Source organism: Amblyomma maculatum, chromosome 1 (assembly GCF_055883805.1).
Source record: "Amblyomma maculatum isolate TAMU_Amacu chromosome 1, ASM5588380v1, whole genome shotgun sequence".
Lineage (NCBI taxonomy): Eukaryota > Metazoa > Arthropoda > Arachnida > Ixodida > Ixodidae > Amblyomma > Amblyomma maculatum.
In genome coordinates this window covers 315729092-315756234 of record NC_139344.1, presented here as the reverse complement: position 1 = coordinate 315756234, position 27143 = coordinate 315729092, and the positions used below count along the sequence as shown (strand labels likewise).

The window sequence follows — 27143 nt, the reverse complement described above, 5'->3', positions numbered from 1 at the left end:
GCCAAGGGAGGAGAGGTGTTTTCTGATTGCTTGTTGGCATTTTGAAGTGGAATCGGGGATAACTTTCAGTTGGGACGCATTTTAGGGGAAATAGGCTCTCTATACTTATGCTTGTCTTCCCTGTGTCCTGCCCTTTAGATTAGGCTGTGTTGAGGGCTCTGCAAATATTGAAATTTTCGAATATGCATTGAGTACGTATATGGAAAAACATTTTTAAGGATATTGAATATCTGATCATTTAAGAGAGAAAGAAATGCAAAAAGAAAAAAAAAGCAGGCATTGTTTATTTTTATTTTTTTAAATGTCCTTGGTAGCCGGGGAAGAAAATGAACTAGAATTGCACATACCGAAAAATAGTGCTTTTTGCAGGACTCCATATAGTGCCAGTTTATTCTTCAGGAGGGACCTGCATGAAATTGGGTGGTGCTGTCATATTGCAGCTGAATGCATTAAACCAGGGTGCGCACAGGTCCTTGAAAACCCTTGAATTTGAAAATTTCGTTTTCAAGGCCCTTGAAAATCCTGGAGTTTTTGCTGCTCCTTGAAAATCCTTGAATTCCTAGCGTACTTCATGCAAATGGTTATTATTCAGAAAAAAATGCGATTAAAATATTTGTATTTTCAATGTCTTGTTTCAGTATCTGCGTCTCAGGCTTAAAAAATCATTTTGTGCTAATATAGCCAACGTTGCACAACGGTTAGCCACATTGGAGCCACTCTCTCTGAAGTCTACCTGAGTCGATGCAATCCAATTCGATTTTGGCACTTTGCTATGGTGTTTGACGGCAGTGCATTTTTACGTCTGTTCTGCATCCGACTTGTTGCGGCTGAAGCATCCGACTGCAAAAAAATGCTTGGGAAATGCAAATTTCAAGGCGAGTGGCTTCACAACGACACTTACAAAGACTGGATTGCATCAGATACGACTAGTGAGCACCGCGCAAGATGCAAGCCTTGCTCTAAGACCTTCGATATCACCACCATGGGTGAGTCGACATTAAAGAGCCAAATGAAGAGTGCCAAGCATGCTGGTGTCATGAAGATTGCAGCCAACATTCAGCCGTCCTGCCTCCTTCGCAGTCAGGAAAACTAGACGATGCTTGCAAGGCACACGAGCTGGTGACAAACGCAGAGATTCTGTGGACTTTGAAGGTTGTCACATCGCATTTCTTCTATCGGTCATCATCAGAAGCAGGCCAGCTATTCCAGCGTATGTTCCCGGACAGTGACGTGGCCAAAGCGTGTTCTTGCGGAGAGAAAAAAATGTGCCTACCTGACATGCCATGGTCTGAGGCCCTTCTTTTTATCTGCTTTGCAGCGGGAGATAAAAGATTGTGATTACTATGTGGTACTCTTCGACGAGTCCATGAACGACTATCTCCAGCGGAAACAAATGGATGTTCACATCCGGTTTTGGAATTCGTCTCAGGAGGTGGCAACGAGGTACTATACCTCGGTGTTTATGGGGCACTCGACATCCGAGGACGTCCAAGGAAAGCTGCTGAGTGCACTCGAGCCTTTCCCTCTTAAGAAAATTCTTCAGATTTCAATGGATGGTCCCAATGTTAACCTTAAGTTACTCAAGAATTTCCAAGAGCACCTGTATGAAGCGTACCAAGTTCAATGTCTGGACATTGGGACCTGTAGCCTTCATACCATGCACAATGCCTTCAGGGCAGGTGTTACAGCAAGTAAGGGGGAAGTTGACTGCTCTCCAGTCTGAGCATGCTTTTCCATGGTTCTCTTGCAAGGAGGGAAGACTTCTCAGCAGTTACCGGTCAGGTTTTCCCCTGAACTTTGTTGCACACCGGTGGTTGGAGAGTCCCTGTGATAGAGAGAGCCTTGTTATTGTGGTGTGATATCAAGAAGTTTATTGCAGCTGCAAAGAAGAAGGAAGTAAGCCCTCCAAAATGTGGGTCATTTCACAACTTGTGCAAGTTTGCCAGTGATGTATTGCTGCTAGCAAAGCTTCAATTTGCACTAGGTGTGGCCATGACCCTCAGACCATTCCTCGCTTAGTACCAAATGGATCAGTCCATGGTGTTCTTTCTTGCAAGGGACAGGAAGCTACTGACGAAGTTTCTGAAGTGCTCGGTTTTGTCTTCAGCAAAAGGAGTCACTGGTCTCCTGACGGTGGACATTGAAAGCACCGAGAACCACATTTCGCTTGAAAAGGTGGATCTAGGCCATACCGCTAAACAGACTGTCAGGAAAACTAAAGCAAGCCAGAAGGATGCGTTCCAGTTCCGCATGGAATGCAAACACTACTTGATCAGTGTGACAAAGAAGGGGCTTGAGAGAAGCCCACCGAGATTCTCAATCGTTAGGAGTTTGTCCTCTCTGGACCCACAACAAATGTGTACTAAACCAGATGAGTGCCTGGCCAGCTTCAGAAGAGTGTTGGATGCCCTCATTACAGCAGGCAGAATGTCTGAGCACCAAAGAGACACCATACTGGGGGAGTACACTGAGTTCCTGCAGGAGGAGATGCATAACCTGCGAATGATTGACAAGAATGTAAACAGGTTGGACGAGTTCTTGTTTGAGTTGACGAAGTTTAATTCATCATATGGGGAACTCCGGAAAGTTGTCTAACTTTTGCTTGTGCTCAGCCACATGCAGGCCACTGTGGAGCGAGGGCTTAGTGTTAACCGCCAGGTTGCCGTAGAAAACCTGAAGGATCTCTCGTATATTTCGCAACATATTGTATGCGATGCTGTGGACAAGGCAGGGGGCGTTCTTAACGTCCCTATTACGAAAGACCTAAGGACTGTTTTATCAGCTGTCCGGCAGCAGTATGCTGCACACCTGGAGACAGTAAAAAAGAAGCAATGTGATGTCAGAGAATCAAAGAGGCGCTGCATCGACGAAGAGATCGACGCGATGAAAAAAAGAAAAAGAAACTCGAGGCAACAATAGCTGACCTCCAGGCTTCAGCAGATAAGTACGCTCAAAAAGGCAGAGGCAGCTAATGATCTGAAGTACATTGCCAGATCCAATAGTCTGAGGAAGGCGGCACGAAGCAAGACTAAGGAACTGTGTAGCCTCAACAAGAAGATTCAGAAAAAGCGGCAGGAGCTCCCCTGAAGTTGCCATTAGCAGTTTTGCAGAATGGATTGCTCTTCGACATTGGTGCAATGCATTGCAGGGTGTTTTTCAAGACTGAACATTTTTTAATTATATTGGCTTAGTGCAATACAAGCTGTTCCTTGAAATGTATTGTTTTCGATATTGTTCAGTGAAGTTGGTACCCGATATTGAAAACTGCTGCACGTACCATTGTGTTGAGCCCTTGAAAATACTCCAACTGGGCCTTGAAATTCCTTGAGTATCCTTGAATTTGCCCATTTTGAACCCTTACGAACCCTGTTAAACCCTCAGTATTTCAGCTCATGGTCAAATTATCAAACGGGCCTTAAAAAACTTGCTAAAAACAGTCTGCGTCACAGTAACTTTATCTGATGAACACGTGCACGGTGGTTGTCTGCATTTGAGGTGGAACCCAAGTGAGAACGATGGTTTTTTCCTGGCTTCGTCCAACGCTTCGCTTTGCACATACTGTCAAGAACTTTGCTACAATTTTTGCAGTGTGGCATCAGTGCAGTGTAAGTGCACGCTAAGGAACCCTAGGTGATGGAAATATCCGGAGCCCTTCACTACAGTGTCTCTCATAGCCTGAGTCGTTCTGCGACGTTAAAACCCCATAAAATAAACCAAACTTTTCGTGTTACTGTGATGCAGTAGCAGTGGTCCCCATTCACGGAATGTCCTCGTTGCATTTGAAGATACTTCACCTCACAGCAAATGTGGCAAAGCATTGCAGTGATTTTGAAAATTATTTGTGTATTCGGTAATTTTCAAATATTCGGGGAAATTCCGAAAACCAGTTTTTCTACTCAAATATAAATTGAATAACAGATATTTGATTCATATTTGAAACTTGGAATGTTTGTGCGCTCCTGGTTTTCTTGCATAGGCCAACATCACTGGATAAAAAGAGTATGTTTAAAGCGAAAGCTTTACTGGCCTAGCTCCGCGAGTTTCGCAGAGGTCAGCCAAGGCCTGAACTGCACTTGCGCCGTCACTATGGCAACCAGCTGTGCTGGGCTCCTGATGTGCGCTGGCTGCTACTTGGTCTCTGCCATGATGTAAGGTCTCTGCAGCGGCACTAGGCGCCCGCGTGGTGACATGGCTACAAATATAGGAAGCTCAGAGTAAAATATTATATGAGGAACACCTGAGGAAATTGGACAGTAACAGATGGGCAGCTAAAGTATTTAAATACCTATACCTAAAAAGCGTTGACTCACAATGAAGAAAAAGAACTAGGAAACTAAACGGTAAGTATTCTGGTCACAAGGGCAAAGAAATAAGGAGCGTTAAGCAACAGGTGAAAAACACAGAAGATAAAAATTGGATAAATTCGGTGGAAAAGAAACAGAGTGTGGAATTATACCGAAAGTGGAAAAGGCAGATCAGGAAGGAAGCTTTCTTTGATAACTCAAGAGGCAGTGCCCTACTTTTTGAAGCTAGATCAGGGTGCCTTAGAACACGCAGCTACAAAAAGAAATTTAACAATGGAGATGACGCATGTGTAGTATGTGGTAACTCCACTGAAACAATTGACCATATTATACCCGAATGTAATGGTATCCATGGGCACAGATCGTGACTGCCTCTTGAGCTTTCTGAATAGCGTAGTTTTGTCTCGTATTGACTATGGCTCAATGGTTTACGGGTCAGCATCACCTTCTGCCCTAAAAATGCTCGATCCAGTGCACCACCTTGGCCTTCGCCTTGCCACAGGTGCTTTTCGAACTAGCCCAATTGCTAGCCTCTATGTTGAGGCTAACCGATGGTCATTACAGCGAAGAAGACAATTTACTGCTGTAAGATATGCTACCAAAATATTGTCTCAACTGGACCATCCTTGTCGCCGGCTCCTGCTTGACACAGCTAACACAGAACTTTTCACAAGAAAACCGTCCCTAACACCACCATACCCAATAAGACTAGCCACTCATATTGAATATCTGGACATCCCGGTTGGCAGCCTCCATACAACTTCCATAAAAGACTTCATCGCTCCGTGGGAAATGCACGCTGTTAATTGTGACCTAACATTCCTTCAAGTCGGAAAACATGCCCTTCCTATAGCCATACAGCAGCACTTCATGTCTCTGCAGGCAAAATACATTTGTAATGAGTATTACACTGATGCTTCAAAGCCGACTCAAGTCTCGTGCCGCACATGGACCACAATTTTCACTAACAAAAGCACTGAACAGACATACAAGTATATTTGCTGCAGAATCCCACGGTATCCTGTTAGCTGTGAGACACATTATAGAAAACAAAATACAGTCATCGGTCATCTACACAGACTCCCTTAGTGTTTTAACCTCCCTAACTTCTTGCAAATGGCACAATAAGAACCCAGTCCTGAATACTCTATTTAACAACCTTATCACTGCCCATAATTTACAACTTAAAATTACACTTTGCTGGGTGCCAGGCCACCGTAGCATACCAGGTAACGAGGCAGCTGATAGGCTTGCTGTGTCAGCTGCCTGTCGAAATACTACAGACATCGACAAAATAATATACCAGGACCTCAAGCCACACATTAAAAACAAAATTCGACAACAGTGGCAAGAGGAATGGGACACAGCGACAATAAACTACAGACTATAAAACCTATCATAGGCAGGTACACTACAGACAAAAGAGACAGATTCAAAGAAGTAGCCTTGTGCAGGCTGAGAATAGGTCACACACATACTACACACTCATACCTTTTAACGAACTCTCCTGCACCACGCTGCTCGAGATGTGGTGGTCATCTTACAGTAATACATATTTTAATTGAATGTCCAAGACTTGAAAAACAAAGGCGACATCATTTTCCCGAAATACACAAAAAACATACCGAAACATCCGTGCATATTTCTCGGCGATGACCCAATGTTCTCACCCGAAAGAGTTCTTAAATATTTTTCAAAGGTAGGCTTTTTATGTCAAATTTTTTATCAACGTTTCTTTTCCAGCTCGTAAAAGGTCATTATAATATTAACACTTCCAATTATATTACTTACTCTTCAGGTTATAATACGAGACAAAGGCATGCACTAACAATAACCCCTGTGAACGCGCGAAATAACTGTTTTAAATATTCTTTCTTTCCGAGGACAATTACGGAATGGAATAAACTTAATAGCGAGACTGTAACTCAAAGTTCTTTACTAATGTTTGAAAAGTGCCTGCAAATTTTATGAATTTGAGTGCGTTTATATGCTTGTATTTCTTTTGTTTTTCCCACCCTGCTATGATCTGTACCAGATCGCAGTACCTATAAATAAAAAAATAAATAAATAAAAAACGTGGGCTTCAACCCGTCCCTCTTACTTTGATAACTAGCGTTTTAACATTTACATTTCTTCTTTTAATATTTTTCTCAGACTACTATACATCTCGGAAAGTTTTAGGCTCTATACACCACTGTTTTTAGAGATCATACACTGCAAACGAACTTTTAGGCCCTATACACCATAGCTTTTAGCACATCATCATCATAATCGCCAAAGCTATCACATCAACCGGAGATGGCATTTCACCTTGTGTTTGGCGCTCTTTGGCCATAGATGCCCTTGCGCCAGAAAAAAATCAGTTCATCATCATCATCATGTAATGGTAACCATCCGGAAGTCGATGCAGGCGCAGTCACTCTTCTTGAAGCTCTGGGATTTAGAGATACCAGTGGCCGGGTGAATGAACCTGTGGTGGAAGCTAGCAGAAAACGACTGGAAGATTGGTGGCTTAAAAGCAGAAAAGTGACATAATGTTAGTAATGTAGAAACAAAAATTCAATAAGTAGAGTGTTGGTATAGATACCAGTGGCCGGGTGAATAAACCTGCGGTGGAAGCTATCAAAAAACGACTGGAAGATTGGTGGCTTAAAAGCAGAAAAGTGACATAATGTTAGTAATGTAGAAACAAAAATTCAATGAATAGAATGATGGTACAGTCGAGTCCACTTATACCAATATTCAAGTGCCACGAAAATTCTGTTGTTATAACCGATAATTGTTATTAAACGGTTTGCATGAAAAAAGCATAACAACTGCAAAGAAGGTTCACGGACTGCAAGTGACATGCGAGCTCCGCCGAGACATCATTTTGGTGGCCCCGAAAGGGGTCTTGTAAAAAATACAGTACAACCTCGATAATTCGAACTCGGTTCATTCGAAATCCCGGATAATTTGAAGGTTTTCTGCGGTCCCGTATTTTCCAATGTAAATTTGGCCGGATAATTCGAACAGGCGGCCTGCGCCAGCCCGGTTAATTCGAAAATTTGGACTGCTATGCGGCAATGCCTGATCCATGTTTCGCCGCAAACCCGGCGAACCCGGCGAAACGACGGCCCTACGGAGCCGCGAGGCAAAGCCACATAGTAATGGTGATGATTTATAGGCGAAGCGCCCCAGCCGGAGCACTCTCTGCACAAAAATCGGTCCACAGTGCGCCTCGCGCACCACCGAAACACGCGTCTGCAGAGAAGAAGACGTGCTTCACTGCAACACGGCGGGCATACCGGTTTTTATCACGTGACCTCGCCCCCACTCCATCCCTTGGTGTGCTTCGCCCACTCTTCCCCCGTGCCTCCGACGCTGCAAGTACGCCACCACCACCGCCGCGCCGGTCTCGCCTGCACCATTTCTTTGTGTTGTGCGCTGTGGTTAGGGGTCGGCTACTGTGCAGTTTTTTTGGGCGGGACTGTGCAGAAGTGCTAGCTTTGTGACCGTAGCAGTGCAGAAATGCCAAAGTACAAGACTTTAACGCTGCAGCAGAAGTTCTGCTTGATCCAGGAAGCAGGCAAGAGCGCTTGTTCGAAGACCGAGTTGGCCAAAAGGCATGGCGTGCCCCTCTCGACGTTGTCCACAATATTGAGCAACAAGTCAGAAGTACTAGAGGCTTACGGCAAGACCTATTCTTCGAAGCGGTCACGAGTGCAGGCTCCCACGTATCAAGATGTGGAAGCTGCTTTGCTTCGCTGGCTGCAGAAAGCAAACGCTGCCCACCTTCCCGTCAATGGAACGCTACTGCGGGAGAAGGCCAACGACCTAGCTCTACAACTTGGGCACGAGGAATTTAAGTGCAGCAATGGATGGTTTTGCCGTTTTAAAGCACGCAATAATTTAACCTTTCTCACCGTCTGTGGTGAGAGCGGCAGCACTAACGAGAGCGTTGTCGAGGATTGGAGAAACCACACATTGGCGCCGCTGCTTAGCGAGTACGGTGCAGACGATGTTTACAACCTTGACGAGGCTGCACTTTTTGATAAGATGCTGCCAACAAAAACATTTGCAGTGAAGAACACCGCCATCAAGGGTAGGAAACAGGCCAAGGACAGGATTACTGTGCTGTTCGGCGCAAACATGTGCGGTAAACACAAGCTGCCGCTACTGGTCGTCGGGAAGACGGGGAAGCCTCGCTGCTTCAAAAATGCGCGGCTGCCGCCAAAGGATGAACTCGTCTACAGGCACAATAAGAAAGCCTGGATGACAGGTGCAATATTTGAAGAGTACGTGCGGCAACTTGACCGCAAGTTCGCGGCCACGGGCAGGAATGTCCTATTTGTCGTCGACAACTGCCCGGCACATGGCGACATCCCACATCTCCAGGCCATCAGGATGGTATTTTTACCTCCGAACACCACTTTGATCTCACAGCCGATGGACCAAGGCGTCATTCACCACACTAGGAAGATTTATCGGTACCACCTGCTCAAGCGCATGCTCCTTTGCTACGACAATGGCAAGGAGTACTCCATCGACCTCCTCGGAGCCATATGCCTCATGGTGTACGCTTGGAAACAAGTGGAGCCCACATTGATCAGGCGGTGTTTTGAACACGCTGGTTTTTCCAGTGAAAGTACTGTTGATGCCGATGCAGACCACCCATGTACAACTACTCTTGACGAAGAAGGAGCAGAGTATTGCGACCGCATCAATGCGCTCTGCGCAGAGGATGAGTCCAACGCAGTCGGCTTCGCCGAGTATATCAACATTGAGAGCGAAGAGCAGACTGGCTACTCTGACTTGGAGAGTGAGATCACTGCTGGTACGAACATGCGCGATGACAGCGACGATAGCGACGACGACACCGACGAGCCTCCCCGAGCACCTGCTCTTGGTGAAGTTATCGGATCGCTGAACGTTACCCGCAGTTTTGTTGAGTGCCGCGGTGGAAGTTCAGAGATGTTTCGTCTATTTGACCAACTCGAGAGCATGACCTTAGGAGCCGCAAACTTCCGGACGCAACAAACCAGCATCTCTGATTACTTTAAGTAGTAATTCAAAATATGCCGAATAAAGGTAACACATTCCTGCAACGAATTTTTTTGCCTAAGTCTTATTTCTTGGTGTGTTCGGTTAATTCGAAAACCCGCTTAATTCGAAGATTTCTCGCGGTCCCGATGACTTCGAATTAACGAGGTTGTACTGTATGAGAATGTTGCCGCGGCTGCCTCTCAGCTTGAGAAATCCCGAAGTAACGCTGGGGTGAAGGGAGAGAGAGATAGAGACAAACTTTTGTTTAAATGCAGAGGAGATTGGGGCACACAGTCCCCTGGGGTGAAATCGCCACAAGCATCTCACCACGTACTTTTCACTGGCTTGCACGAGAAAACCCCATGTCTGTTAGCCTTGCTTGCCTCACGCGAAGCGTGTCGACATCCTTCTCCATGGCATCTAGGTACCCCATGTAGTGCAGCGGAAGGTCTTTCGCTAAAACAAAGCCCCGGAGGGACTGAATCAACAGCAGGGCCTCCTGCGAGAACAACGTTCAGGCAGCCTGCCCTATCGCGTCATCGTCGCTGTCGTCGCCGTCACTGTCGTCGTCAGGCGCCTTGTCGAACGCGTTTGCGCCTATTGTCAAGCGAGGACTTTTCTTTGTCGAACTTCTCAGCGGAGCGGATGATCGTCGACACCGTCGGTTGTGATAGTGCGTACTCCTTCACGATACTGCACTTCATCTCCAAATCGATAGCCGCGCGCTTTCTTTTCACCGGCAACATCGTCCGATAATCAGCGGGCGGATCAGCCATCTTCTGTTTCGGCAGCGACTCAAACGAGACGGAGAAACCGCTTGGCCAGGAACGACTTCCACGCAATCACCTTGCACAAACAACCAAACCCGTTGGCAGAGCTGCGCAATATGAGGCGAGAGCGGGCGAGTGAGCAGATCAGCGCTGTCAGCGTGTTGGCGAAGTCTATTTGTGTTTCGGAGGGTGGCACAGCGTAGAGCTATGGGCGCAGTCCATTTGTGTTCCGAGGGGATGAAGGGCAGCGGGAGAAAGGCGCGCGTGGCTTACAATGCGGAGAACTCTATGGCGGAGAAGGCCAGAAAACAGGTTCTAGTGTATGAGCGCGCGGCAGAGAGGGTGCAGCAGCTGGAATTTCTTTTTTTCTTTTTTTTTTCGTTTCAAGGATTGCGCATTCTACTACCTTTCGGCACGAGCACTCGGGAGCCAGACTTCGTTATTATAACCGATAATGTGGCAAGGGGGCATTGTAGTAAACGGGTTATTTTGCCATAGAAAACATACAAAAGTGGACAATGCAGCAGATTTTCATTGTTGTAACCGATATATTGTTAAAACCGGTATAGTTATAAGTCCACTCGACTGCATAGTTAACCAATCTAAAACAATAATTAAGATATAGGGAGGAAAATTAGCATGATAGCAACTGCTACCACCCCTTTTCAAAGGGGACGCTCCTATATTCCATCCATCCATCCATCCATCCATCCATCCATCCATCTATCCGGCTAGCCATAAGAGCTAAAGCGTGCGTGCTTGCTAGGCAGACGCGCCATGGAAGAGAACGGGGAGTGCACATATAGCGCACAGCACCTTGGGCTATTGCGACAAGCCACTTCAGACGACCCGGAAGTCATTGCTTGGCGCAAAGAGGCTCGACAACAAAAAAATGAGACTCTCGAAGGTCGATGTGTGTCGGAAACGTTCTAATCATGGCCTTGTAGGTTTGGTCTTCCAAACAGTCTCTGGTGTCTCGCTACTGTGTAGCCTATGTCGAGACGGCAGCCAACTACTTTACTTACCATTGGTCAGTCCTTATACCAATAAAGGAGCAAGGTAAAGAATGCCGAAGAGAGTCCACTGCTTTCGTTTGCATAAGCTGGTATAACCATGTTAAGGTGTAGCCGATTGTCTTTTTTTTTTCTGCTGATATGCAATTATGGAAATTCTATTTCATTGCATGGGGCTTGCCAAGGAATATTTTTGCTTCACCTTCTCGCTTTCCAGATTTTCAGAACAGACCAGAGTGCGGGAGAATTTGTAGTGACATTCCCGAGGTCCTACCATGCTGGCTTCAATCAGGGCTACAATTTTGCCGAAGCTGTCAATTTCGCTCCTGCTGACTGGGTACGTCATTTCTACCTACTTGCTTATAAAGGCCATTAAGGGGGAATAGGGACCTTGTTTTACCTCATGAGATGTTTGTTTGCCAGAAACGTTAACAGGAGTATTGAAATCTGTTTTCTTTGAACATACAGGCAGGCAGAATGGTGATCAAAGTGTTGCTCATGCTTGAAAATGCTGTCGTGTGAAACAATGCACTGGAGTTGTGTTTCAGAATGCACTGGAGTTTGTTTCACATGGTGAAGTCTAGTGCATGGGGAAAGTGCCCTGTGAGAAAGGGCATGATAGCGAGATGGTGGGCTTGCTCTTAATAGAGTAGTCTTTCTTCCTTTCTGTGGTGATCCTTGCATAGCAGCAGGCATGTGCCCACATCGTCGTCTAGTGTGATATTTGTGTCACAGTACTGGATCCAGCCGCTTTCATTGGCCGCCCCGTATCAGCATCACAGAAAATACTGCTTAAATTTTAGGCCTAATAGATATTTCGCGCCACGACCACAACCTGCTATGCCCTTTGAAGAGAAAAGGGATAATGGTGGTGTGCACGCTCAGTTCTTCTGTCACAGTGTGGTGTCATGTTGGGCACTGCATTTTTTTTTCTTTTTGCAGCTTCCCATTGGGCGGGTGTGCGTATCACACTACAGCATGCTGCGGCGTTTCTGCGTCTTCTCGCATGATGAGCTTGTGTGCAAGATGGCGGCTGATCCAGAGCGGCTCGACATCAGCCTGGCGGCCTCCACCTACCAGGTGACATGGCCCTTAGAGCTGTTTCTCTGACTGTCCACCAACAAGGACAACAGAGGGTGACTCATGCTAGTGGTAGCACAGTTATGCCACTCAGTAGCTTTAAAGGTCCACTGAAATGGGTCACCAAGAAGGGTAAACAACGCCATAACACTGATAGATATTGAACCATCCATCATTCTCCGGCAAAAATTTTCGATCTAGCTTCTGCAACACCAGAGATATCGGCGATTAAAAATGACCCTTCCAATTTTCCCTCTCAACTCGTACGCCGAAGGGAGCCATAAAAAAACAAAGAATACAAGCAAGTTCAAAGCTCCGCCCAGAAATACGTCACTTCGACGAACTTCCGGTTGACGCGCGATCGCTCGCTGGCATACTCGCGTCAACCCGTCCTCGCTCGCACACGCCTGAGGAGTTCGCCAGTTCGCACAGCGATGGTTAGTGTAACCGCAAACCCGTGGTTAGCCCATGTTACACTGCGGACCAAACCATGGTTACACCACTAACCGCGGTTATCGCAAACCGAGCTTGGCGACCTCGGTTTGCGTTGTTAATCGAGGTTATGGCGGCGTCTGTTGACTGAGGCTACTCGTCGGCGCCCGAGTGCGCAAAACGTACGAGCGGGTCTGCTTCACAAAGTTATTCATTTGCCCACCGTATCACGTTTAAGGATCGATGTATAGAATATGGTGCCACCCGACGTCTTCGATTACGGCCGACAGTGCACCGACTGCGTACTGAAGCCTTGTCTTGCCTGCAGTATCGTTTGAACGGCTTGTTGCAGAGCAGAACGTCAAAAAATGCGCGGCCTTAGCTGTGAAAGTACACGAGGTTGCAACGCTTGCAGCACGGGATGCTGCGAGCAGGCTGAGGTACGTTACACAATTACCGCGGGGGTGGGGCGCGCGAGCGCGGCGAACGACGGCGCCGTGCGTGACCGTCCCTAGTCGTCGCTAGGCCTAAAATGTTTCGCTTCGAAGCCGCGGCGGTCGGCGCTTTGGAACTGATCAACGCTGTCGTAAATCGTCTATTTACGAAACTGCCTTATAGTGATTCCTATCCTGCCGTAGTAAAAAAGTTATAGGATTAACTCTGGTGACGCATTAATCGCAGAACTAGTACGAGCAGATCGGATCAGCCGAAATGCACCAGCGGCAGCTCGCTTGAGCAGAAACTTGCTTGTATCATGGCTGTCGCTCTTACCAGCAATTTGCTGCTGGTCAGCGGTCCTCACGAGTGCTTCATGCTTGATATTCGGCTCAGTATTTCAGATGCCAACAAATTTTAGCACGCTTTATTTCGGACATCGGTGCTAACGATCTGCCCTGTCGTTCACATACGGTATGCGGGAGGAGGGGCCACAGTGGCGGTGTTTACGGTGGTCGAGGAGGTGCTGCCATCGTGCGGTGCTTGACCGTGCTGTTGACGCCTCGTCGGACGACACTCCGGTACTCCTGAAACCACGTTATATAAATAAGATAATTGTAAATGCAGCTTCGTTCCGTCGATCACTGCGTCGCTTCGGTTGTTGTACTTGATGGGCAATGGCCGCCTAACCGATAAGGGTGGCGAGCTGTGTAACAGCCCGCACAGAGTTCGAGCAGCGCACGAGCAGACGACTTTCTCAGCAACCGGAAGTGTGTCCGTGACGTCATGGCTGCAGTGGCCGCAGTGAATGGCAGCTTCTAGCAAGCCTTGCCAGTCAACTCAACCGTGACGTCACGGGTTAAGGAAATCGTTCCATGCGACACCGCCAAACGACGACTTCTCTGCCCGCGAATTTCAAAAAATGCTGTTTTTAAAAATTAATAATAAATCGCTTGCTTTGTTCCAAGGAGTTATACTTTGGGTTAGTGTTCAAAAGTATTTGTTTTACACACTGAACACGTTTATCAGTGGCTTCTTGGTGGCCGTTTCAGTGGACCTTTAAATTATAAGTGTTGAGCGGAATAGTCTTTATCATATTTGCCTGACTCTAATTCTCACCTTTTTTCCAGAAAAAAAAAAAAATTCTAAAAGTGATATATGCATTAGAATCAAGTATGAAACTGAAATTCCGCCATCAATACCCTGTTGCCAGTGGCATCACAGAAAAACAGCTTGTTATTCCTTGTGTACTGATGTTGCCTGCTGCTTACCTAACTCACCGCAGTAATGGATCAACCTTGTGAGCATCTGAAGTGATCCATCAGGTGGCTTGGACTTGTGCCGGTGTGGAGAGAGAGAGAGAAATAACATTTATTGACACCCGTCAAAAGGTTGGCGAGGATCCGAGGCGCAGCTTTGTCCCAGCCTTTTTCTCCCCCTCAGCCGTCGACCTGGATCTTTTGGATCTGAGCAGCAGCCAGGGCGAGATGGATGACTGCACGTTGCCCTTTCTCGTCCTGTTGGAGATGTAGTGTTGCTGAGGTGTGCTGATTTGAAAAAAGGGTGGCCCTGTGGGCCAGGCAGTCAGCCAGCCTCAAGACATACACTTGATGTTTTTTTGAACTTATTGGTGGAAGTAAGTAGATTCGGAAGGTGTTAATGAGCCCAAGAATTGCAGGTTTCTTGGAATAGGTTTCCAATTGTATGCAAAACGAGCAAAACGAGCCTGTGGCTACAGAAGCTTGGAAAGGTGGGGCTGTGCATACCTAGCACCGATAGAATTCAAAGCCAGCAGATGATTTATTAGGAGTGTTGTGAAAAGGCATGCAGGCAAATAGCTATTTGCCAAGCAGGCGATTGAAGCGGTGGTGCCAATTTCTTCATCGTGACATTAGCGTGGTTGCAATAAAGGGAAAAGAAGATTCATTTCTTTGCTCAAGTATGAAAATGTGGTGCTTGTTTGAATTGAAGGTGTTGCACATATTTTTATGTTTGTGTGAAAAACAGGGGTGCATTACATCAAGGCTACATTAGAATAGAGTAAATATGGTAATGTGATACTTTTGTATTAAACTAGCGAGCAGCTTCATTTCCATGTGCCTAGAAATTAGTACTTGAGCAAAACGAGAATTGTGATATCTCTCATGTCCATCAAAAGACAGCTACTTGGTGAGCCTGGCAATGCCGGTGTGAGGCAGATGCGGATGATCTTTTTAATCGCTGACGCTGCAATATTTTGAATGGGACGTCACGCAGGAGCAGTGAGCATTGCTTTTTGTTGGTCAGTCATGCTGCATTGTGTTCTGGGTCTATTTTTAGAATGAAATCACTTGCAGGATTCTTTCAAGGCACAAACCGTGACATGTAAAAGTGTTGTGTTAATGGCTCTTCAGTGGTTCACTGGGTATAGACTGCAAAGCTTATTCCTTATTATGCTAGCTAGCACATCTGCCGTTATCAGAGTGCATTCATTTTCTTTTTTAAAGCTTTGCTTTTGTTTGCAAGGATTTCCTTTCAAAATGTTGAGTGTATTTGTTTGCCTCGTTTTTGTGACCCTTCGCCCGGTGTTTTTTAGTGCCATTTTGGCTAGCTTACTCAAATGTGGTTTTGCGAATGTTTTGGTTGTGGCCAGGACATGCTGAAGATGGTGGAGACTGAGCGGGAGCAGCGGCGGCGCCTGCTGGAGTGGGGTATCACAGATGCAGAGCGCGAGGCATTTGAGCTTCTGCCTGATGATGAGCGGCAGTGTGACTACTGTAAGACCACGTGCTTCTTGTCTGCTGTCACGTGCTCGTGCAACGGCTCAAAGCTGGTCTGCATCCCTCACCGACAGTACCTCTGCGAGTGCCCTCCCAGCAACCACTGCCTCAGGTGCTGCTTACCTTTACACACTGTGCTTATGTGGGGTTATCTCCAGTGGCTGTATTTTGATTGGGGCAAAATGCAGAACTGCTGAATTATACAGGGTAAAACCTCATAGAGCTGTGCCGATTGAAGAACTGTGTGCAAAGTGGCCATAACTAGAAGCAGCTTAAAACTGGAAGGAAGAGGCTGCACTGTGTGTGCATACTTGGTGGGTTGCCCTTTTTATCTATATCAAAGTATCACCATAACCGTGTCCAGAGCAGCAGGGAAAATTCTTAGTTTCATGATATATATCCCTTCATTCTGGCATACATGCTGCTGCCATTTGTGTGGGTGTTTATCGCTTTGCCATGGTACAATCATGCGGTAGTGTTCATAATGCTCGTAGGTGCTAAGACGGGGAGACATGACAGGGTTTAGCCAGGCTTAGAAAATCCCCAGTTATGAAGGTCCTGGTTCACACTCTCATTCTCATCAAACTGAGGTGTGGTGCTAGCTTGCTGTCGCCTTCAGTAGTAATAGGTAATTTTTTGACGTGCATGAAACCGAAGTCTCATCCTAACATCGTGCTGCGTGCCTCATAGTGAGATCACTTTTATGGGTTTCGACTGCAACATCGTTATATCTATATGTTATTGCGATACAGAAATCTGTTTGCTGTTTCACATGATTATTTGCTCAGTAGCAAGTAATCATATGAAAATTTTATTCATATTCAATAGAGGTGGTGCAAAATGTGGAGCACCATCCCTTAACACTTCGAGGACTATGCCCACCATGTTGACTCGGTCAATAAAAACGAAGCCGCTGCCCTGCTGTGGGCGAACACCTACACTTAGTGTGAAAAATGAAATTCAGATGCAATGTTGCGCTGCACTGTGAACTCTGTGAGAATACTACGATGGATGTGGAAGCCAGGCACTCATCAGTCCTGAATTTATGTTTCTACTGAGTGCAAACGTTTACCAAATGTATTGTGAGCTATCGCGTGTAAACACACCGCCAGCACGCAGCGATTACTTCCTGTGCTGATTTTCCACAAACCTTTGCAGGCCGTATGTGTTAAAAATATAATACAGACGTTATTTGTTATCTGGAAACAAAAGTGGAGCCAACTTGCTTGTTTATTAACTCTCTGGCAGAGCACATTTGCCCAGTCGAATGTAAACACACTGAAACATATTTTTTTCAACCCGCGTACACCAGTGCTGCTGACGCTTGCAGTCCGGCAAGAACAAGAAAAAAATAATTTCATAAATTTACTGCCACATCGGACCCATACGCTTTCAGTGCTATCCATTCGCAAATTTCGATCAGTCTTGCCATAGATAGATGGATTTATTGAAAGGAAAGGCAGAAAGGTGGGCCGGAATGATTAAGATCTGGCCTACTACTCGGCACTGGGGAAGGGGAAGGGGAGAAGAAAGAGGATCATGATGGGTGACGTGGGAGAAGGCATATGAAAAAATATACAGGCACGGCAGTTCACTTTACAAGCGCGAATCGAGTCCGGTGGTGCACAAAAAACGGCAAAGAGCCAACACTGCCTGGACACCCTTCCCCTTGTTCTGCCAAGCGCCAAGCAGCAGTTCTTCCGACAGGGGCCTCTTGTCCAAACGCTTCAAGGAAACGGCTAGAACAGTTCTTTCACGCGCATACACTGGGCACACAAATAATACGTATATGATCCGCAGTGTCGGGGATGCTACAATTTGAACATTCCGGGTAGTCCACCTGTCCAATTATGCAAGTACCTCCGCGTGAATGCCACGTTTAAGCTCAGTTTATGTAACAAGCATGCATGATGGCGCAGAATTTCATGCCAGTCATGCCATGATATTTAAGTGCACTTATAACCACGCGCTGAATCATGCTTAGTAGGTTGCAACGTTTCAGTGCAAAGAAACTTATATGTGCTGTTTCATTTTTCTTTTTTCTTTCAAGGTTGCTGCAATTGCTAATTACTCTGTTCAAATTCGCTTCTCCAATTGCTAATTACCCTGTTCAAATTCATTAAAGGAATGGTTAATTAGTAATTATTTTATTGTGCTGGACTTGATAAATGCATTTTAAAGTACGCTGAATCTCTGCAACAACAACTTGCGGTGCAACAAAGCCCTTCCCGTTTTGTACAACTTTGGTAGTCACTAAATTAATGTGGGAAGTCACCAAATCATGAAGACTTGCACAGATGCAAGGTTTAGCCCGAACAGCAACTGCCGTATGCTAGTTTGTCAAGCGTGCTAGGAAGGTCGCTGCAATATCACAGCTAGGAATTAAAGAAAGAACTGCGGCATTGCTTGCAACATGGTAAATAATACAGTCGAACGCGGTTATATCGAACCCGGATATATCGAATTTTGGTTATGTCGAACTCGCGGAATATCTCCTTGAAAATCCCATGTTAAAGTATAGGGAAGCCACGTCATATATCGAACTTAATTTCACCGGTCGTTCGATATATCGAACTCCGCACCACGCACTGGAAAGTGTGCCTTCCCCAAAGACTATCGCATCACCCTTGGCCGTTTGCCGCGTGACGTTTTCAAGCCACGCGCGGAAGGAATGAGAGGGGACAGTTCGGCGACGGCTGGTCTGGGCAGCGCCGCGCCCATTCCCCGAAGGCGCGCACATCTGCAGTTATTGTTTCCCCCGCGCCAACACGACGTTTGCAAGCCATGTGCGTGGGTGTGCCCATCCTTTTGCCGAGCTATCTCTCTCCTTCAGCACGCGCTACGCATGCGCCAAGCCAGCTCAGCCTGTTTTCAGACAGGCGTCAGACGCTTTCTCCAGCGTGTGTTGCTAACCCTCTATGGCGCCTGCGGATGTTAAAAAGCGGCAGCTTTTTTTTTTAAATTTTTTTTGCGAGTCATTCTTTCTTATCGTGCTGTTCGGACGTTATTAAGAAATGGCAGGTGTTTTTTTTTTCTTTTTTTGCGGGAGTCGTTTATTCTTGCATGTATGAATCAACGAAAGCCCGCTGTATGGGGGTTCATTCTCGCAGAAATGCGCCACGGGGGCTAGACGCTACAGTCGCCTTCTAGCCCCGATGTGCCAGCCCTAGCAGTCAGAGCTGCGACCCCCAACCCGCGGTGCGAGAAATCGCCACTGCGGCGGGTTCGGGCCAAAGGGGACAAACACCGAGTTACGTACTCGAACAGAATTTATTGTGCTCGAGTACATGGCAAGGGAATAGCAATCAAGAACAAGCACCGTGTAGAGAGCGAACGCCGCGTACGGGGGTGAACTAAAAACCGCCTAATAGGGAGAAATCGCCACTGCGGCGGGTTCGGGCCAGAGGGGACAAACACCGAGTTACGTACTCGAACAGAATTTATTGTGCTCGAGTACACGGCAAGGGAATAGCAACAAGAACAAGCACCGTGTAGAGAGCGAACGCCGCGTACGGGGGTGAACTAAAAACCGCCTAATAGGGAAGCGCGTCAAGGAGGTGAGAGGAAGAGTCTTCTCACCTGACACGGTTTCGCGCTCACATCCCGCTGCGGTAAGTGCCTACGGTGTGTGGGCGATTCTCGGTGACGGCGGTGGTCTCCTCGGCAGAAATCATGAACCGCGCGCGTGCGCGCCCATTCGCCGAGGAACCCCGAGCGAGTCGCTACAGTCGCGCTCCTCGACACGGAACGGGAGAGGAGGTCTCCCGGTTACGCCGGCAGGAAAGAGGGAAGCCCGCGGCAGCGTCGCCGCAGGCCTGGGAGGCGGCGGGGGGTGGCCAGCATGCCCTCTCCTCCGCCAACCTCTCTGCCAGCGCGCGTAATCACGCGTGTTAATTACGCGCGGGCGTTATAATGGAGGAAAGGGATTGTGAATCCCCACATCCCCCCCTCCTTAAAACCGCCGTACGGCTAAAAGGCTTCGCGTTCACCGAGGGATATACCGAGGGTGCCGGCTAAATGCCGTTGAACTTTTAAACCCAGAAAAAACTGTTTAAACCCAAAGAAAAGTGCCAATATATAAAAAGTTGCAGACAGCTCACAGCCACTGGTGTCGGAGGGGTGAGGCAAGGCCGACGACCACAGGAGATGACCTTGGAGCTGGGGGCACACGTGCGGCGGCCGCAGGTCCCGCTTCTTCGCCGTCAGTCAGCCAAGCACGGAAATATCGATGGCCGCAGACAGGCCTCTGCGTTCATCCTTGGTCAGCCAGGGCAGCTTGCCGGGGAACGGTTAGGAAATGCGTCTTCGCGTTGCGTAGCGTGCTGCAGGCCCCCCTCAGCGGGTCGTCCGCTCGCTACTGGCCGGCCTCTTTTCCCTCCGTCGTTGACGCCGCCGATGGCGAGGGCAACGGGGCGCCAAGCTGCTCCCGCTGGTGAAGCCACGGCCGCGAGCACCGAACGGCGCCGAGGCGGTCCCTTTGCTGCAGCCTTTGTCGTGCTAGACGCATGGGCCCGTTCCACGAACTCCGGCTGGCTCGCTCCGTAGCCGACCGGAAACCGTTTGTCTTGGCCTGGTTGACGGTGACAGCAGACCCTGGGTGCAGGAACGCGGCCACTCCTTGGACGGCTTGCCCCTCACTGTTGCAACGGTCTTCGTGGCCTCCGCCGGCTCCCCTCCGGGCTGGCTACAAGGCTGTCTTTTCCCTAGTTACATTTTTTTTTCTTTCAAATTTACCCCCACTCGATCCTTTCCAAAAGAAAGCGCGTGCTTTCTTTGGAAGCAAAATGCGCTGAATATTAACAGAGCGCCCCATCCATACTCAGCACAAGAAATTACTCCCTGCGCATTGGTCAGAGTTACGTCTGCCGTGGGCGCAAGTCGTAACGAGGCGTGATGCTCGAAATCCCAAGCCTTGCCTCTAGCTGCAGCTGCCTGCTGGTGGGGGAGTGCGCCCTCCTCGGGCCACGCAATGGGGCTCGAATTGCGGTGTGCTTTGTGTAATGTCTAGCTCCGCGATCTTCGCTTGCAGCTCTGTCGCGCGTCTTCGTGTGCCCAACGCAGCAACCGTGGCGTTGTTGCGAACTTATAGAGCAAGTTCTACCCATTCGACAACGTCACCATGCACATCACTAGGCAGCGAAATGACACAACTTGAAGAAAAGTCTTAGGGCTGTTCGCATGCTCAGCGATGCACATGTGAGATATAGCTCGTCTCAGCGTGGCGTGACCAACCTCGAAGGACTCACGTGTATCCTTCGCGTGGGGAAAGGATTGCGCAGGGTGCTATAGGAGTACAGACGGCAGGGATCCAACGCGCTCACACCAATACAAGCTGTGTAGCGCCCCCGCAGGCAGCAATACCAGCGTGCCCTTTGTGCGCCGTAGCCGCGCCGCTCTGCTCCCAGAGCCCATCAAACATTAGTCGACAAAAATAAAATAAAAAACAGGATCCTACCGCTTCATTCCTAAAGCTCCCTTAAGGCTGACTAGGCTCCCCACTGCACTGATGCAATTAAAACGGTCACCACTCAGAGAAGCCGGGTAGGCCGCCCCTCCTTTGAAGCTGCAAGCTTTGTGAATCCCCACATCAGTCAGCTGCTGCGATCATGACGCCCGCCCTAAGCGCGGCGTGATAAATCGAACCAGGCTTGTGCAATCAAGCCATCAGAGGCACTCTGCCAAGTTCGCTCCCCGCCACCACAGAAGCTATCAAAAGAACGCACCAAACGCGCCAAACGCGCCCCGACGTTATCGCTGCACAGCATCTTGGCACCACCGAAACGGAGTGACGCGCCCCGGGCATGCAAGCGAAAACGCTCGCGATTTCTACCGCGGCGACACGGAAACCTTGTTTTGAGCTGCCGCGGTGGCTCGAGCAACGAGAGGGACGCAGTCCCAACAAGTTTGAAAGTTTTCGCTCAGTCGCTGCCGCTCGTCGCTGAGATCGCTTGCATGTGAGCGAGCTAGCTTTTCTTTTTTTTTTTTTTTTTTTTTTTTTTTTTTTTCAAATTCTTTGTGCAAAAGTGGATTGTGGGTTCACGATCTCCTCCGAGTTCGATATATCCGGGTTCGACTGTATACAGCTGACCCTAGAATAAAGCTAAACAGCAGAACTCAAACACATATTGTATATTGCCGATTATAAGTCGACCCCCCATTTCGCGACCCCCTTTGGCCAAAAAAAGACTCCGAATTTAGGTTGACGCTGCGGCACCCTGCGGTCCTAGCTGTGCGGTCCTAGTTCGCCCAAAAAGTTGTTCAGAAGGCCGAGTCGTAAAGAAACGTTTATTTGTTCACGAGACATCTGACTCGTCGTCGCTTGTGAGGACACAGTTGCGATCATCTTATGAGCCACTGGTGCCACTGGTCGTCTGAAGCGGTACCGAGATGCCACGCGTGGAAAACTCCACAGAGACAATGTCTGTTAGTACTAGTCCATACCAGGCATCGTTGACCCATTGCGCCACTTCGCCCAAAGAAGCTCGCTTCAGCCGCCCTGTGTGTGTCTTTGGGTTTTCTTGCTGGAGCCCGTTGTAGAATGCACCGATGCGGTCTTTCAATATAGCGTTCACATCCAGTGGCTGAAAAATAGGTGTCAATCCGCCTGAAATGATGACCAGGCCGCATACCGCGTCCGCTACTGCTTTTTTCACACGTTCGGTTATGTGGCCGTGGAAAGAGTCCAGGATGAGCATGCTGCGGGGCTTCAGCAGTACCCCCGGACGCCTGCCCCACACGAGACGAAACCATTCGAGGACCATTTCATCACTAAAATTTCCTTCTCATTCACCTGCACAATGACTTTTGGTGGGAACTTTTCCTTCATTGAGATCGTTTTCCTATTGAACAGAAGGAATGGCGGTAACTTGTGCCCATCTACCAGCATAACATGACCGTGAAACGGTTGTGCGTGTTGCCGTTGTCAGCAGGTGGACCTGGCGCTCGCCTTTTGCTGACACGATCCTATTGCTGAGCATATCAAACCAGACTGGAGTCTGGTCACCGTTGCCTCTTTGACCAAGTAGGAATGAATGTGTTGCCCTTGGGTCATTCACGTAGCGCAAAAAGGCGCTCCATTTTTCTTTGTAGGCTTCGAGCAACCGTTGGCATACGGTCATTTGTTGTCTTAGGCTTAGGCCATTCCTCTTCATGTAATTCGTCACTCACTTCTTAGACACATTAAACTTCGTACACGGGATGCACATCTCCTCCGCGACAGCTCGTGTCTTTGTTTCAATGTCATTGTAGCAAACACTCAGGCTCTTGCTTCTCTGGTTGTGAACCCAATTTTAAACTGCCTCCTCAACGGGCAAGGTATTATCCTGACTTCGGCCCCGCAGCGACTTTGTTTTCCGACTCAGCGTAGAGGATGACTTCCCGCTTGGAAGCCACGCTGTACTGTTGCTAAGGTTGCGGCGGCATCTTGCAAGGCGTCCGTCGGACAGTGACACAAACCACCTGCACCGCTGCTAGCTGTCATGTAGGCGTTGTGATGTGCAGAAATGGTGAAAGGCACACAACGACGTTGCACAACAAAGCACGAAAATGCTTCTCGGCTCATGCAACTGGTCACGTGTGGTCTAATTTTGGATTGGATTGGATTGGATTTGTAGCTGTCCCATTTGTATCAAACATTGCCAGTCTGCCCGGCTTTGGCTGTTTTCCCGTGGAACGCCCACGGTTCGTCAATAACAAGTTGCTATCGTATTAAAGCAAACCTTTGGTGCATATCTCAAATAAATTTAAGGTTTTTTTTTTATGCAGATCCACTTTCGCACCGTGTTTAACAACTATTACAGAATTAAGAGCGCACGGGGTGTGATATTATATGCGACTCGGTTGAAATTACTTTTAAACCCGCATGTAGGCCGACTTTAAGACTCTGCATATACATCAACTCTCATTATAAGTCGACTCCCCAACTTTAGAAGGACATTTAAAAAAAGAAACGTCGACTTATACGTGGCAATATGCGGTATACATTAACTCACTGGCCTCTGTAACTGTGATGCTGAAAAGCCTATGTGCATCACATGTTGTACTTAAAGGGATATTAACACTATGCAGCAAGTGATCTTAGTGCAGCGTATACTAGTAGTATAAGGCCCCCCCCGCACACAGAAGTATGCAGTGCCACAGAAGTTTCTCTGGCCAACACATGTGCATGTAGCGTAAAATAATCGCTCTCTACCGTACCGACATCTAGGTCCACTTAGAATAAACAGCAATGATAATGCACGAAGATTGAGCCACTGTTTAAATGCGTGTGTTATAACGACAACGGAACATAGTTGGATTATTATTATTTTTTTTTATTGCACACACTTTGTCAATGCCTTCCATCGTCAGCACGCAACTTCAAGCTGAGTCGAATACGCATCAGAAAGCATGCTGGGACTCATTAAAAGATGGGGAAGGGCCTATAATCAGTGAAAGATGAGCAGTACGAAAAGCTCTGCGGCTAAAACATGGCTCTTAAAATTATCGAGGTATTCATCAGAGAGTTTCCCTGGTATCAAGCAAGCATGCACGTCTTATGACATACGCTTCAACTGCTCGACCGAACCAAGATGGCAACTCGAAGCTGCGGCCACGATGTTGCCAGCCCACTAAGCAGTTTCACATATTGTTCCGGCTTTGAAAAAATCCCGAGAGCACTGTAGAATCTGCACTGGAGAAATGCTTAAGCATGAGAATTGCTGCTGCACACGTTATATTGCGCGCCCCTTGTAGAGATTTCACATCGCGGAAATTGTTATAGTAGCTGTGTCATTGATGACATTGTGTAGCCAGCTGCGCAGTAATCGCCATGTGGCATAACGTAGCACAACACTAGGCCAACGGGGCCTTTTTTTTTTGTACCGGCGCGCCTGCTCTCCCAACGCATTCAAACATACTGCGCCACCGGCTTTCTATGATGTCACTGTTGCTAGGCGCGCGGTTGCTAGAGACGTCATGGCAGCGACGGTGGTGGTCACCATGGCAACGTCGCCGAGGGAATGGCACCACATACCTGTCTCCATTTATGCTTTTGTTTGCTCCTCGCCCTTTTTTTTGCCTAAATTACATTTTCTTTTGATCACTTATTGATCACTTTTTGATTTATCTCAACCATTTATTAGCGCTTATCCCACCCTAATGTCGAAACACGTGTCATCTTCTGGTTGCGTGGCATCACATCTGTTTGGACGTCGACATTAGCTCGCTCCTCTATTTTGACGTCTGATTGGCTTTTTTGGCTATAATTTATCAACGGATAACTCCATATCGGCCACACAACTTCCCTAGCGAAATTTTTTGGTCCTCTTTCGCATATACAATTGTTCTTTTTCGTCAACTCTTTTCAGTTCACAGCAATCATGACAAACTCTGGGGACAAGCTCCTTTGAACATAGCCGCTTAATGCTCTTGCATTAAATGTACCATTCGCATGCCACTACTGTAAACTATACTACAGTCAAACCCAGTCATATCGAACCTGGGTATATCGAATTATTGCTTATACAGTCGAACCCAGATATATCGAACTCGAAGGGGATCGCGAAATAGTTCGATGTATCGATAATTCGATATACAGAAATCGCCTTGTGACGGCACTTCGATGCGGAAAAACGACACCGTATTTGTCGTGTAATCGACCCAATCGTATAATGAACCCACCCTCTACTTTTGCACCCGAGAATTAAAAAAAAAGAAAAAAATGCGTTAAGGCCAGCTCGCTCACATGCAAGCGCTCACATGTAAGCGACTGAGCGATCTCAGCGACGAGCGGCAGTGACAGAGCGAAAATTTTCAAACTTGCTGGAGCTGCTTCCCTCTTGCCGCTCAAAACAAGGTTTCTGTGTCGCCGCGGCGGCAGCAGAAATCGCGAGCATTTTTGCTTGCATGTCGATGGTGCGCGTCAGTCCGTTTCGGTCGTCTCATCCACAGCTCATTGGCAGCGTGCCAAGATGCTGCACAGCGATAACATCGGAGCGCGTTTATCTTTTGATAGCTCCCGCGGTGGCGGGGAGCGAACTTGGCAGAGTGCCCGTGATGGCTTGATTGCACAAGCCTGGTTCGATTTATCACGCCGCGGTCGGGGCGGGCGTCATGATCGCAGCAGCTGACCGCGTGCTTTCTTTGATTCATACATGCAAGGATAAACGATAAAAAAAAAAAGAGACTCCCGCAAAAAAAAAAGAAAAAAAAAAAAGCCTGCCGCTTTTTAACGTCCGCAGCCGCCATATCTTACGCTACGCCGCGCTTACAGCACAAAGATAAGAAAGGATGACTCTCGCAAAAAACAAAAAACAAAAAAAAAAACAAGCAAAAAAAAAAAAAGAAAACAAAGAGAGAGCTACCGCTAGTTCACTGGACTACCGCTTCTTAACATCCGCAGGCGCCATAGCCACGTTAGCCCTGCGACGCGCGCAGAGGGTTCGCAACACACGCTGGAGAAAGCGTCCGACGTCTGTCTGAAAACGGGCTGAGCTGGCTTGGCGCATGCGTAGCACGTGCTGAAGGAGAGAGATAGCTAGGCAAAAGAATGGGCACGCCCACGCACATGGCTTGCAAACGTCATGGGTTGGCGCGGGGGAAACAATAACTGCAGATGCGCGCGCCTTTGGGGAATGGGCGCGGCGCTGCCCAGACCAGCCGTCGCCGGACTGTTCCTTCTCATTCCTTCCGCACATGGCTTGAAAACGTCACGCGGCAAACGGCCAAGGGTGATGTGATCGTCTTTGGGGAAGGCACACTTTCCAGTGCGTGGTGCGGAGTTCGATATATCGAACGACCGGTGAAATAGTTCGATATATGACGCAGCTTTCCTATACTTTTACATGGGATTTTCAAGGGGATATTCCATGAGTTCGATATAACCGGGTTCGACTGTATTGAACTGCCTGAATATTCCCTTGAAATTCTTCGCAAAAGTATAGCAGTGTTATTCTCGTTTAACAAACTCCTGCTAACGGAACATTTGATATATCGAACTGCGTGTCATGCTTCTGCAAAAGGCACTGCTCATAATGGCGCTCCCGCAGTAACTTTGCATGCATGGACTAGATCTTTTGAGAGTCTTTTGATGACGCTGCTTTTATGCAGAGAAGCCAGCATTCAGTGTACCAGTAATGCGGTGAAGCTAGCCTAGCTGCCCGAAGGCTTGGGCTCTCACGTGGCCTACTTCACTTAAGGCAACACAGTATTCAACTGTACCCAATTTTGATTGGGTTGTTGTTGTGTTTATAGTGTACTAGCACATAACAGAGTTAGGCACCTTGTGATCGGTGGTGGCTTTTCCCAAAGCTCTGTTCACTGCAGTTTTGATGTGAGCCCTGCGCG

At 47.7% G+C, this 27143-nt stretch overlaps 1 protein-coding gene and 1 pseudogene across 5 annotated transcripts in view; both read left to right on the top strand.

The window, feature by feature from the left end:
- The window catches only part of Kdm5 (Lysine demethylase 5), a 155568-nt gene that overhangs the window by 43141 nt on the left and 85284 nt on the right, over nt 1-27143 (top strand). For all 5 annotated transcript variants that reach the window (XM_084605930.1, XM_084605799.1, XM_084605861.1 and 2 more), the window contains 3 exons: nt 11330-11449; nt 12055-12192; nt 15692-15930. In XM_084605930.1, the coding sequence (XP_084462056.1) occupies nt 11330-11449; nt 12055-12192; nt 15692-15930 (497 nt within the window). The remainder of the gene's footprint in view (nt 1-11329; nt 11450-12054; nt 12193-15691; nt 15931-27143) is intronic.
- Nucleotides 2-4689, top strand: LOC146207175 (uncharacterized; annotated as a pseudogene).